The sequence below is a fragment of the Zingiber officinale genome, chromosome 8A, assembly GCF_018446385.1.
Source record: "Zingiber officinale cultivar Zhangliang chromosome 8A, Zo_v1.1, whole genome shotgun sequence".
In the NCBI taxonomy this organism is placed as follows: Eukaryota; Viridiplantae; Streptophyta; class Magnoliopsida; order Zingiberales; family Zingiberaceae; genus Zingiber; species Zingiber officinale.
This window is the reverse complement of record NC_056000.1, coordinates 66,554,482-66,568,151: the sequence shown is the minus strand read 5'-3', so window position 1 is coordinate 66,568,151 and position 13,670 is coordinate 66,554,482. Positions and strand designations below refer to the sequence as shown.

At 37.1% G+C, this 13,670-nt stretch overlaps 1 protein-coding gene across 1 annotated transcript; it reads left to right on the top strand.

Annotated features, from left to right (window-relative positions):
* Window positions 1–1,777: 1,777 nt before the first annotated feature.
* Window positions 1,778–7,091, top strand: LOC122010936. Its single transcript, XM_042567399.1, has 5 exons — window positions 1,778–2,036; window positions 2,220–2,352; window positions 3,319–3,415; window positions 3,823–3,909; window positions 6,772–7,091. The coding sequence occupies exons 1-5, from the start codon at window positions 1,778–1,780 to the stop codon at window positions 6,904–6,906; spliced, it is 711 nt and encodes a 236-aa protein (XP_042423333.1). The 3' UTR covers window positions 6,907–7,091.
* Window positions 7,092–13,670: the final 6,579 nt, after the last annotated feature.

The window sequence follows — 13,670 nt, the reverse complement described above, 5'->3', positions numbered from 1 at the left end:
CCTGACCTATGAAAAGCTCCCACCAATTACTATAGTAAATTCAAAAGTTTGCATAGCTAGGAACAGATCTAGAGAGGGAGCGGGGACAATGGTGGTGTAAACACACATCCTTCCGATATGAATTTCTTGACTTTGTTATTGTACGCAGTTCTTTGCTCAGTAGCCAATATCTCAAATTTTTCTCATGATGATTTATTAATTATAGTAAAAGATAATTATACTCATTTCAGACGCTCCTCATATTTTAGAGGTCAGATCTTTTGGTTTAAAATTTTCTGGACTAGTAGAGGCCCTGTTCATTTATTGATTGGATGGACTGGATTCTATTTATTTAATAGGTAGAATCCAGTCCATCTAATTAATAAATAAATAAGGACTGATTAAGAGATCCATCTAATTAATAAATAAATAAGGACGGATTAAGAGATCCTGGATTAAAGAATTCCTATTTCTTGATTTACCTTCGTATTATTTTATATGAAAGAAGATAAATGATGGAATAAATTTATAATTGATCTGAAATTATTATAAAATGTGAGAGATCCTCAGCAAATTGACTCATCCTTTAGTCACCTCGTAGGGACTTAATTAATTAATTATATGTTATATAAGGGGGCGTTTGGTTCTTTCCTAGGAATAGGAATCGGAATGAGAATCATTGTATTGTGGAATGGGAATGGGTATGAGCATGGATACCACTCTTAAAAGCAATGTTTGGTTAGTTGCATATTTTCTATCGGAATAAATCAAAATGTCCTTTTTTACCCTTAAAGGAAAATAAGAGAAAAAATTATATGTGAGAGAAAGATGAATGTGAGAGAAAAATATGATGAAAGAGAATGATGAGAGAGAAAGTATGATGAGAGAGAAAGTGTGATGAGAAAGAATGAAGAGAGAGAAAGTGTGATGAGAGAAAAATAGAAAAGAAAGTGTGATAGGAGAGAGCATAATAAGAGAAGATGAGAGAGAAAATATGATGTGAGAGAAAGTATGATGAGAGAGGATGAAGAAAGAGAAAATGTAATGAGAAAAAAAGAGAAGAGAGTGTATGATGAGAGAGATTGAGGAGAGAGAAAGTACGGTGAGAAAGAAAGTATGGTGAGAGAGAAAGTATGATGAGAGAGAAAGTGTGATGAGAAAAAATTGAACAGTGAGTATGATGGGAGAGATTGAGGAGAGAGAAAGTATGATGAAAGAGAAAGTGTGTTGAGGAAAAAAAGGAGAGAGTGTGACAAGAGAGATTGAGGAGAGAGAAAGTGTGATGAGAGCGAAAGTGTGATGAGAAAAAAAGAAAAAAAAGTGTGATCAGAAAGATTGAGGAGAGAGAAAATATGATGAGAGAGAAAGTGTAATGAGAAAAAAAGAGGAAGGAGAGTGTGATAGGAGAGATTAAGGAGAGGAATGTGTGTGATAAAATGATGAGAGAGAAAATATGATGAGAGAGAACAAGGAGAGAGAAGTGATATGAAAGAAAAAATAAATAAGTATATTTTGATATTTGATATTAAGGGAGAAAATTTAGTTTTAGGTCAAGGGTATTTTTGGAATAAGGAAATATTTTGATTGATGAAAATAGGGTAATGACTCATCGAAGGGGAGGTACATGGGAATGAGTCATTACCCAATTTTAAGGATTCATTCCCTTATTTGTATTCCTATTCCTATAATCCAAATATTAACAATGACAATTAATGATTCTCATTCTCATTCCTCACTCTTATTCCCCTAAACAAACGCCCCCAAGATTTATCATGTTGATGATTGAGCCCAGCCCGTGATGTGCTGGAAGCCCTTGAACCGGTTCTCTCAAACCGCCAGCCTGAGCCGGTTCAAACTGATCCGCGATCTGATCTCAAAGACCACTGCTGATGCGGTCTGGTTCGGATCCGATTTGACCGGGTTCAACCAGGGAGGCTTCAGAGATATTGATGATGAGCGGCAGCTCCGTGCTTCCTCTTCGTCCGAATCGCTCGCCATGGCTGCAATCTCGAGCTTCCTCGTCTGCGTCAGAGATCCTTCCTTCCAAGCGCACCCCGGTATTCTTCCTACTACTGGCGTTGGTTTCCCGTGTTAATTTCTGTTGGTGGTAAACAAATTGTGAGATCTGCCGCGTCTCGTTTTCGTGTTTTTGTGTGTGTGTGTCCCTCCTGATTTCGTGCATCTATTGGATTTCTAATCGCCCAGGATCTTTTTTTTGATCTATTTTTTTTTCATTCCAGGAAATACGTTGAAGACATTGGAGAAATCTTTTGTTACTTGCCATCCTTTGGGCTTGTCTTCTGCTCCTCTTCGCCAAATGAGGGCTAGAGTTATAACTCCCAAGCGTCAATTAATCCTTCGATCTGCCTATAGGTGATATAGTTGTTCTCTAAAAAGCTCTTACTTTTCTTTGAGTTCTGAAACCGTTTGTTGATTTTCTCGTATTTAGTTATGGTTGTTTATCCAAGATATCCTGATAAATTAAGAAAGAGTTCAGTCCAGTTAGAATTATGATTAAAAATAAGTTGAATTTAGTATTATGATAAACCAAACCAGGGCTTAGATTCAGGTGCAAATTGAATAACGATTTACATAATTGTTATAGTTTGTTGGGACTTTCTTAATCAGTTCTATCAAAGTGTACAATAATACTGTACTAAACTAGAAATTCTTGAATCAGCAAACATGTTTAATTGTTTTTAAATCTGAAACTCAGAACTCCTTGCTTGCCAGATGAAATGGTAGATATCGCTATAAGCTCTCTCTTATACCAATTAGCATATATGCCAACAGTTACTATTATGCATCTGAGTTTTATAATAATTTTTTCCCAAGAAAGGCTGTAGAGTGGTTTTTTCTAAATGGATCATGAAAAATGGTTTCAAGTTACCTTCCAGTGAGCTAATTCAATACGGGGAAATCCTAAGTACTATGTGCAGAATCAAACTTGCCAGGAGCTACAGATTTGACTTAACAATATCCAACAATATGCAGAAAGAAATTGCTGGGCTACTCCAAATGTAACAAATAAAAGAAAATCTCATGTTCTCTTAGACATGGACATTTACTTAAGAAGCCTATCATTAATTTCTTAGATGATACCAAATTTGATGCCACTATTTAAGTCTACTGGCCCCGCTATTTTAAGTCTACTGGATTCCACTAGAATTAGAATTAAATTTAAATTTGAAGCCTGCAACAAAATCCAGAAAAGAGAACTGCTATATCAATTTTATGCACCAAGGCTTATAATAATATACTATGAAGAGATTGGACTTGATACGACTTTGTTCCTAACTGATGAGTGGTGATTTTTTGTGCTTTGTGCAATGGACACAGAGAGGGTGGAAGGCCAAACACTGCAAGCACATTCATTGGTGGTTTTTTGCTGGGAGGAATGATGGTTGGGACACTTGCTTGTGTCTATGCACCTAAGGTATGGAGTGATCTTTCATGATTATTTAGATAACTTCGTCATTTCAATATGTTCTATACGTGGATGACTCAATTTCTGCACGATTAGCAAATTAAAGCTTCACCTTTTGCATCTTTTGCATCACTTTCCAGTTGAAGTTAAACTAGAACTTCAGTCCTGATACAATAAACTGTACAGCGAAGGAAAAAAATCTTGAACAGCTGCTCTTGTATGATTGCAAGAGTACTTGGCATATGCATCAATCCATGCCTGTGGCTTTTGTGCATGCATTTTGATTTAGTCATAACTAATGATAAATAAGTTAGAACTTTCATTTTAAGCTGATGCAAATTTTGTTGATGACATTCACAAAGTTCAGACATGATTGTCATTTTAGTATTCTTTCTGATAAATGATTGTTGTTCCAGATCAGCAAAGCACTAGCTGGCACAGACAAAAAAGAATTAATGAGGAAGTTGCCAAAGTTCATCTACGATGAGGAGAAAGCTTTGGAGGTACACATTGTCATTGTAGTTTTAACTTGCATGGCAGAATAATCATGTTACAACCAAACAATTCTATCTGTCTCCCTATTATTTGACTCACTGATCACTCATGCCGAGAGAATGGCATTATTTCTCTAGCGATATAAAAATTGAAGAACAACAGCTTAAATGAAAATGTTTGGAATCAATTTGTTCTATGTTAAAGATCAGACAATATATACAAAATATTAGAATCAGATTAAAAAAAGAAAGGGCAACCCGGTGCACGAAGCTCCCGCTATGCCGGGTCCCGAGGAACGATCCATTGTACGCAGTCTTACCCTGCTTTTTGCAAGAGGCTGTTTCTAGGATTCGAACACGTGACCTTTTGGTCACAAAGTAACAACTTTACCGTTGCGCCAAGGCCCCCCTTCAAAATATTAGAATCAGATTCCTAGATTATATTCTGAACTGTACACAAACAAAAAATATTCTATCAATCACAGTTCCTGAACATTATGGAACCCATTCCAGATAGGAGATTACAGATTCACAATATACGAGTCACATAAAAGAATTTTGCATTGGCCAATATTCACCAAGCTTACTCAATGCCAGAACGTGATTCTTGCAACCAATATAATTGGATCATACAAAGTGCCAATAATAATAAGAATTGATTTTACTTAAAGAAGAATCACAGAATTGATCAACATAGCAAAATCAATTAGTTGTTGTTCAATTATGTGATGGGAAAAAGGTTTTAGAATTTCGTTCTTTCTCAGTAGGAGAAATTTATCATTTTGTCATCTGACCTGCACCGGGAACACTTCAATACACCTGATGTGCAAGCAATGCCACAGTTCCATGATTTATGCAGTTTTGTTTGTGAGTTGAAGTGAGCCGGTTGTTTTGTGAGTCTTCCATAGTGTCAGGCAGGCATCTTTCTCAACCATGAGTTTCTTCGTAGTTTTGGCTGCAAGTAGAGATGGATGGGTTGATTTACAAGTGGGGTGGTCTGTCAATTTGCAAGCAAAGGTGGGCGGGTCGTTGTTGTTGGATCTTCTACGAGCTGCAACCGCCAGCTAGGGGCAAGGTTGTAAACGAGCCAAGGCGAGCCGAGCTTTGGAATGTTCAAGCTTGTTTGATAAGGTAACCGAGCTACGTCGAGTTGCGCTTAAAAAGAACCAAGCCTTTGACATGATTATTCAAGCTTGGCTTGGATTATTTTTTATGAGCCTGAACTTGTTTGAAATTTGGCTTGAACTTGGTTCGTTTAGATGTTATCGAACTCTCAATTCAAGCTTGATTTTAGATTGGTTCGAGCTTGGTTTGTTTAGCTTTTATCGAGCTCTTAATTCAAGCTCGTTTGATTGTTTGAAACTTTTACTTATTTGATTGGTTATTACGCTTGATAATTCACACTTATTTGTTTATTTTATTTTATTTTTTTGTTTATTTAGCATATTGATAAGAGTTTTATTAATGAACATGATTCGTGAACACTATTCACGAACATTGTTCACGAATGTTGTTCACGAACATTAATGAGCTAAACACATGTGTTCCAGCTTATTTGTTTAGTTTAACGAGCTGTTCAAGCTTGTTTATTTAATTAATCTTGTGTATATTGAACGAACAGAAATAAGCTCTTATCAAACCGAACACCAAGCTTGTTCATAAACATTTGGTTTATTTACAACCTTAGCTAGGATAGATTTGACAAGGTGACCTTCTCATCGGTGTCATCAACACCACATGTTGGCATACCAGCACAACAGTTTCGTTACAGCTGGAGACCGAAACCCAGGTGGGAAGGTGAAATTGGATTGATCACATTTCAAAAGTTTGGTCAGTTCTGTATTGAATGATTGATTTAACTAGTCCTTGCACAATCACAAAACTGATCCACGCAGCCTAACCTCAAACAGTTGTCTGCCCTTGATGTGGTGGGAAACAAAGTTTTAGATTTAGTTCCATGCCGATTGACATGGGTAAAAGTTATTGTCCTGCCGGTCGACTGTCATGTGGAACACTTAAATGCACCTGATACACAAGCCTCTTATTTAGTCCCACAAGTTGTGAGCATCTTCTGCAGGTTCGGGCAAGCATCTATCTGAGCTGCCAGCACCTTCTGCAGTTCCATGCTAAAAATTTAATGTTCTTCTGGTCGATTGCTGACGTGGAACACTTAAATGCACCCAATTCACAAACCTCTTATTTAGACCCGCAAGTTGTGAGTATCTTCTGCAGGCACCTTCTGTAGTTCCAGCTGGGAATGGAAGTGGGCAGGTCTATTTGTGAGCCTCTTCAATTGGGAGAGTATTCAACAGTTCAGGCTGTGAGTGAAGGTGGGTGGGTCGATCTGCAAGTGCAGGTAGGCAGAGGTTGTTATTTGCTCTTCCGCAGGTCATTGACTGCAAGCTAGGGCATATTCTACAAGTGATAAGTTGACACAGCCTTTCTTCTGCTCCTCCTCCTGTTTCATTCTCCTTATCAGTGCCACTGGAAAATTTCAATCCTTGGTGGAAAAGCTGAATTGAATGATCACATTTCAAAACTTTAATCTGTTCTGTATTGAATGGTTGACACACACTCAGGAGTCTTCAAAATTGCAGCTCTGCTTTGAATTTTTCTTCTGATTTGATTTGCTCACTAGTGTTTAGCTGATGGAACTTCAATTTCATGGTTAAATGTTCTTTTTCTTTTTCCAGTTTGATGCCTCCTAATTAAACAGCAGATGGTTTTTCTAGCAATTTAATTCTAATTCCATACTGAAACAACAACTTCATATCACTCGCGATGACTTACAAAGCCATCTATGCTTTCATGCCTTTTGTTAGTGTTGAACCTGGTTTCGGTACACTAACAATAGCAAATCGGTGACCGCAGAAAACCAGGAAGGTGCTGACGCAAAAGATTGAAGAACTTAACTCAGCGATCGACCAGGTTTCTTCTGAAATCCACGGGAATGACAAGCCAAATGGAGTGACCGTGTCTCCTAATGAGATTGAAGCTGCTATATAAAACACCAACTTTGGGATCATCTGTTGCTATTGCTCTCTTTCTCCTAATGCCATTTAGTTTTGCATTATTAGAATTGTTCTCCGTTTTTCCCCCTTTTTTGGTCAGTGATGAAGGATATGGTGTTCTCAAGTGTTATGTTCATGCATGTAAACATGGTTCTCTAAATAGGGGCAACTATTTTTTTCTTTTTCTTTTTAAAAAAAAATTAGTTGCAAAAATAAATTGAAAATATTAATTCCTCATGAAATTGCCGTTGTATTTTTTTTTTACCTATTTTTTGTTTTATTTCATTCTTCAAATGGTATTTATGTTTTACTTTGTTTAATTGTATAAGAAATATGTATTTTTGAAAGAGCAAAGCAAAACTCCAAATTAGTGAGTTATTGTTAAATGCTATGCTTGTTAGAATATGCCCAAGGATAGAAATTAGACCAATCATAATACCAAAATTAAGTTCCGAACTGTTGGGTTCGGAGCACAGCGGAAGATATATATTGAATCATGCATCTTTTGCGGTACATATAGTTTTACATAAAATAATATAAAACATATCTCGAGTTCTCGATAGGTGTGAATAATATCACAGACAGATAAAAGTCTCATGTGTGACTCCTCTAGTGGTATTCACGCGCACTAAATCACGAACTTGACACGATCCGTTAGGTGCTAGCCTCTTGGATCGACAAAGCCTTGGAAGCACTACAATCTCTTCCGAACGAAGAAGAAGTTGACGAATGAAACTCGGAGAGAATCAATTCTACTCTCGCATCTTTCCGAGGATGACTACTTATAGCCTCCAAGGAATATGAAAAGTTAAGTTCTCAATAAATTCATCATTTATGATCTTCATTAATTAGGAAAATGAAGAATTATAGGCTTCATAAATTCTCCATTTATAATCTTCATTATTATAACTATTCAAATTCTTCATTAATTATCATTATGATGACTCTTTGAATTTTCCATTAATCATCATGATTATGGTTATTCGAATTCTCTCTTCTTTGTATCAAATAAATCCTTATTTGATCTTTATCTCGACTAGCTTCTGATACCATTGTTCATGTCTACGTGCTATACGTGCGACCCTCTAGGTTTTATACACGAAGGCAGTGTAAATCCATACATAGACTAAGGTAACCGTCTAACAACAGTTTTTAGCCACCCAACGCGATAAAATTAATATCAGTCATAAACTGTACACCACTATGAACCGATTACTGTGTAATTCAATCTCTTCATCTAAGCCTACATCTCAATAAATTCGATACATTATGCATCATTACCAAATTAATTGTTTTACTTGATTTCCAAGATATAATAGACTCCTCTTGAATGATAAATCATTCCTCCCATGACCATGGATTTTCAGTCACTAATATCTCTATCAAGCGGTCATGATTTTAACTCCTAATCCAAGAGAGCGATGAATCCTCTATTGACTCAACACTATTCTCTCTACGCTTTGTCAAACACCAACTACCGTATTAATCACAATCTGATTAAAGACGACTTTTAACGACATCAAAGCACATAACTCCATGGATAGAATAAATGAAGGTCTCAAGTCAAAAGATCAGTTATACTCGTTCATAAGAGGAATAACCAATGATGCTTAATATGTGGTCTCCTCTTGAGCGGGTCGTGTCCAGTGTACCTCTAAACTCAAGGCACCCCAAGTACAACTTGGATATCCATCCCTCCGGTCTATCTCGACCTAGTCATACTTAGCGTTGATCTAGATATCCATGTCCCCTCTAGATATCTATCCGATCAAGGACTATTTTCATATTAATATACCGATTAATCTGTGGGACTTTATCATTAATCATATACGTACAGAAAAGTAAATAATTAATGATAAATTCTTGCCTTTATTAAATAATTATCCACAAAATACGTAAGGAGTGTCTTGACACATAAGTGCACACACTAACAATCTCCCACTTGCACTATTGTCAAACACTACGGACTCTCAGTCCTAGGCTCCTCACATGAGTCTCATGTTTCTGTAGAGGTAAGGCCTTTGTGAGTGGGTCTGCGATATTCTCGTTGGTATCTACTATGCTAACCAACACATCACCTCTCTGAACAATCTCTCTAAGGAGGTGATACTTCCTTAGTACATGCTTGGATTATTGGTGAGATCTTGGCTCCTTTGCCTGCGCTATGGTCGCATTATTATCACAGTATAGCACAACTGGGTCAACAATGTTAGGAATCACTTCAAGCTCCGCTATGAAGTTCTTGATCCACACAGCTTCCTTTGCTGCCTCTGAAGATGCTATGTACTCGGACTCAGCTGTTGAATCTACAACTGCCTCCTGCTTGGAACTCCTCCAGCAAATAGATGCATCATTCAGACAAAACACATATCCTTGCTACGATTTTAGATCATCCTAATCTATTTGAAAACTTGCGTCAGTATATCCACTGACGACTAATTCCTCGTTTCCTCCAAAAACTAAGAACATGTTCTTTGTTCTTCTAAGATATTTGAGGATAGTTTTTACCGCAGTCCAATGACCCTCTCCAGGATCTGACTGATATCTACTCGTCATGCTTAATGCATGCGAGGCATCTGGTCGAGTGTATTTCATAACATACATTATGAACCCTATAGCCGAAGCATAAGGTATCTTGTCCATTCTACTTCTTTCCTCTTGTGTTCTTGGACACATAGCCTTGGAAAGATCCACACCATGTGACACTGGTAAATATCCTCTCTTGGAGTCCTGCATACCGAATCTATTCAGTATTTTATCAATGTATACACCTTGACTCAACCCTAGTAACCTACTTTGTCTATCTCGGTATATTCTAATACCTAAGACATAGGTTGCATCTCCAAGATCTTTCATTGAGAAACACTCTCCCAACCAAGTCTTGGTAGATTCTAGGCTAGGGATGTCATTGCCTATAAGAAGTATATCATCAACATACAACACTAGGAACGTAATCTTGCTCCCATTAACCTTCTTGTAAACACAAGGTTCTTCTGGATTTTTGACAAAAGAAAAATCTTTAATGGCTTCGTCAAATCGCAGATTCCAACTCCGAGATGCTTGTTTTAGTCCATAAATGGACTTCTTGAGCCTACATAACTTATTGGCATTCTCAGATTTTATAAAATCGGGAGGTTGTACTATATATACTTCCTCCTTTAACCTTCCATTTAGGAAAGCAGGTTTAACATCCATTTGTCAAATCTCGTAATCCTTGTAAGCCGCTATAGCTAGCAAAATTATAATGGACTTAAGCATTGCAACGGGCGAAAATGTTTCATCATAGTCAATTCCATGACGTTGATTGAAACCCTTTGCCACAAACCTAGCTTTATAGGTACTGATGTTCCCATCCATGTCAATCTTTTTCTTGAAGATCCATTTGCACCCTATGGGTTTTACCCAAACTGACACATCAACCAACTCCCAAACTTGGTTGGTGTACATGGAGTCCATTTCAGATTTCATGGCTTCCAGCCATTTCTCAGAATCATTTGAAGCAACTGCTTCTTCGTAAGTCGATGGTTCATCATCTTCGATGAGTAACACTTCCTCATCTTGGGTTACTAGCCAACCATATCTGTTTGGCTCTCGGTGTATTCTTGTAGACTTACGTTGATCTCGCGTTTCTTGAGCAGTTTCGGATAAAGGAGACACTTGTACTTGTGGCACTGTCTCATTATCCAACTGTTCATCTTCCAACCTATTTGTAGAGTCTATAATTTCTTCAAGATTTACTTTACTCCCACTACTTTCTTTAGAAATGAATTCCTTTTCCAAGAAAGTGGCTATCAAGCAACAATAACTTTGTGCTCACTTGGGAGATAAAAATAATATCCCATTGTAGATTTGGGATAACCTACAAATGTATATTTATGGATCTTGCTGCAAGCTTATTAGAATTTTCATTCTTCACATAAGCATCACAACCCCATATCTTAAGATAAGACAAATTTAGTTTCTTTCCAAACCATAATTCATAAGGAGTCTTATCTACAGTCTTGGTTGGAACTCGGTTAAGTGTGTGTGCTGCTGTTTCTAAGGCATAACCCCAAAATAACATTGGAAGACTTGCGTGACTCATCATTGATTTAATCATATCCATGAGTGTACGATTTCTCCTTTCTGAAACACCATTCCACTCCGGCGTTCTAGGAGGTGTAAGTTGAGAAATTATCCCACACTCTTTTAGGTAATCAATGAATTCTTGGCTTAGATACTCGCCACCTCGATCACTCCGAAGGCCCTTAATCTTCTTGCCATGTTGATTTTCTACCTCATTCTTGAACTCCTTAAACTTGTCTAGAGTTTCAAACTTATGTCTCATTAAGTAGACATATTCATATCTACTTAAATCGTCAGTAAAAGTCACGAAGTAGGTATACGCTCCTCTAGCCTGAACTTGCAATGTCCCACAAACATCACTATGTATGAGTTCTAGTGGTTCCTTGCCCGTTCACCTATCTTGGTGAATGGCTTCTTGGTCATTTTGCCTTGTAAACATGCTTCACATATATCTATGGGCTCTAATTCAAAAGAGTCCAAATACCCATTACTAAGTAATCTAGCGATGCGTTTCTGGGTTATATGACCAAGTCTACAGTGCAGAGATATGTTAAGTATGAGTTATGTAATTTCTGTTTCTTACTTTCAATACAATAGATCGGTTCATCTAAGTTAAGAATATAAAGACCATTATTCAATGAATCATTCCCATAGAATATATTATTCAAATAAAAGGAACATAACTTGTCCTTGAATTGAAATACAAATCCCTTGGTGTCTAAACTTGACACCGAAATGATATTCTTTGAGAAACTAGAAACAAAATAACATTTTCTAAATTCAAAACAAGTCCACTAGAAAAATTTATTGAATAGGTTCCTACATCTAACACAGCAACTCTCGCTCCATTAGCTACTCGTAGGTCCATTTCGCCCTTGGACAACCGTCTGAGGTCACTTAGACCCTGCATGTTCGCACAAATGTGAGAACTACTTCCAGAATCTATGACTCATGATGAAAAAATAGAAAGATTGCACTCTATCATAAAGATACCTGAAGCATCCGCTCCACTGACATTCTTCTTCATGAAAATATAGCAGTTTTCTTCCAGTGACCTTTCTTGCCACAATGAAAGCACATGGCCTCTTTCTCATCAGATTGGGGTACCTGCATCCCTTTCTTAAGTTTTTTCTGAGCTTGATATTTAGGATTCTTCACTACATTAGCCTTGCGATTGAACTTCCCGGTGCTAGGACGCTTGTTGGTCTTTCTGACCATCATTGCATGCAGTGAAGGACTCACCTTCATATCCTTCTCAGCAGTTTTCAGCATTACCATCAGATCAGTCAAACTCTTATCCATGCTGTTCATGTTGAAGTTCAACACAAACTGAGAAAATGATGGAGGTAATGATGACAGGATTAGGTCAACAGCCAAGTCCTGGTCTAACTTAGAACCTAAGCTCTCGAGCCTCTCTATGTACCCGATCATCTTGAGTGCATGAGACCCAACTTGGTTTCCTTCCTCCAGCATGGTACAAAATAGTGCTCGAGAGGTTTCATACCTCTCTACTCTCGCACTCTCTTGGAAGAGCTTATGCAAGTGCTGATCAATCTCCCTAACACTCATGTTCTCATGTTGTCACTGTAACTCGGGAGACATAGAAGACCGCATGATACATTGCACATCTAGTGCATCTTCCATATACTGAGAATAATATGACTGATCTTCCTTTGAAGCATTGGGTGTAGGCTCTTTCAGTGGTTCATCTTCGAGTACGTAATTTTTTCTCTCGTGTCTTAAGACGATTTTCAGTTTCCTATACCAATCCAAGTAGTTGGAACCAAGGAGGATATTCTCTTTCTCGAGAATACTTCGTAGTGATAAGGTACTTGTGTTTGTCATCTAAAATTTAAAGCAGAGTTTTAGTATTTGTGGAATATATTTAATAAAGGTCTTTCATAACTCCTATTATTTTATTCAAGTCCAACAACCCTCACTGTTAGAATCGGAAATTGGTTGGTAACAATTCATAATAGGGTCGAAACCCTGAATCATATAGAATGCACACAGCTGAGTTGTACCTACATGTTACATTCATCAAGTAGGCCTAAAATTGCCAATCACAAATCTATGCGACTTTCGGTATATTCTTGTTGAGCCTTATATTCTCAACACTTGCTCCTCAAATCAGTTAACCTTAGCTGAACTAAACAAGTCAACGAATTTGAGTTAAGTTGACCCACTAATAATTATGATAAATTATAGATATTTTGACACAAGCCCACAGCTGAGCTGTACCGACTTATGTAAAAACTCTAACTATCATCATAGTTATTAGTGGAGGGCTTTTAACATATCTTGACTTTAATATATTTTAGGGATTTTATAATTATTAAAATGTCTCACCATAATTAACTTCTTGTGCATTTGCACAATCTCATTACGAGATTTATCTCCATTAGTCCTCTTAGTCTTTTAAGACAAATAGATCTCCAAGATATTAACATGTTAATCTACTTATGTCATAAGGAATTTATATCTAAATTATAACACGTATTACTTTATAGGTTTTAGACAAAATTCATTTCTATCATGAAATGTTACGGTATATAACTCGCAATAAAGAAATTAAGATTTCTTTGAAATCTCTTGAAACACTGATTCTTCAAATAAATTTTGAAGAATCGGCTTCATACTATATAATCCAACCACGAACCTTGCTCTGATACCACTGTTGGGTTCGGAGCGCAG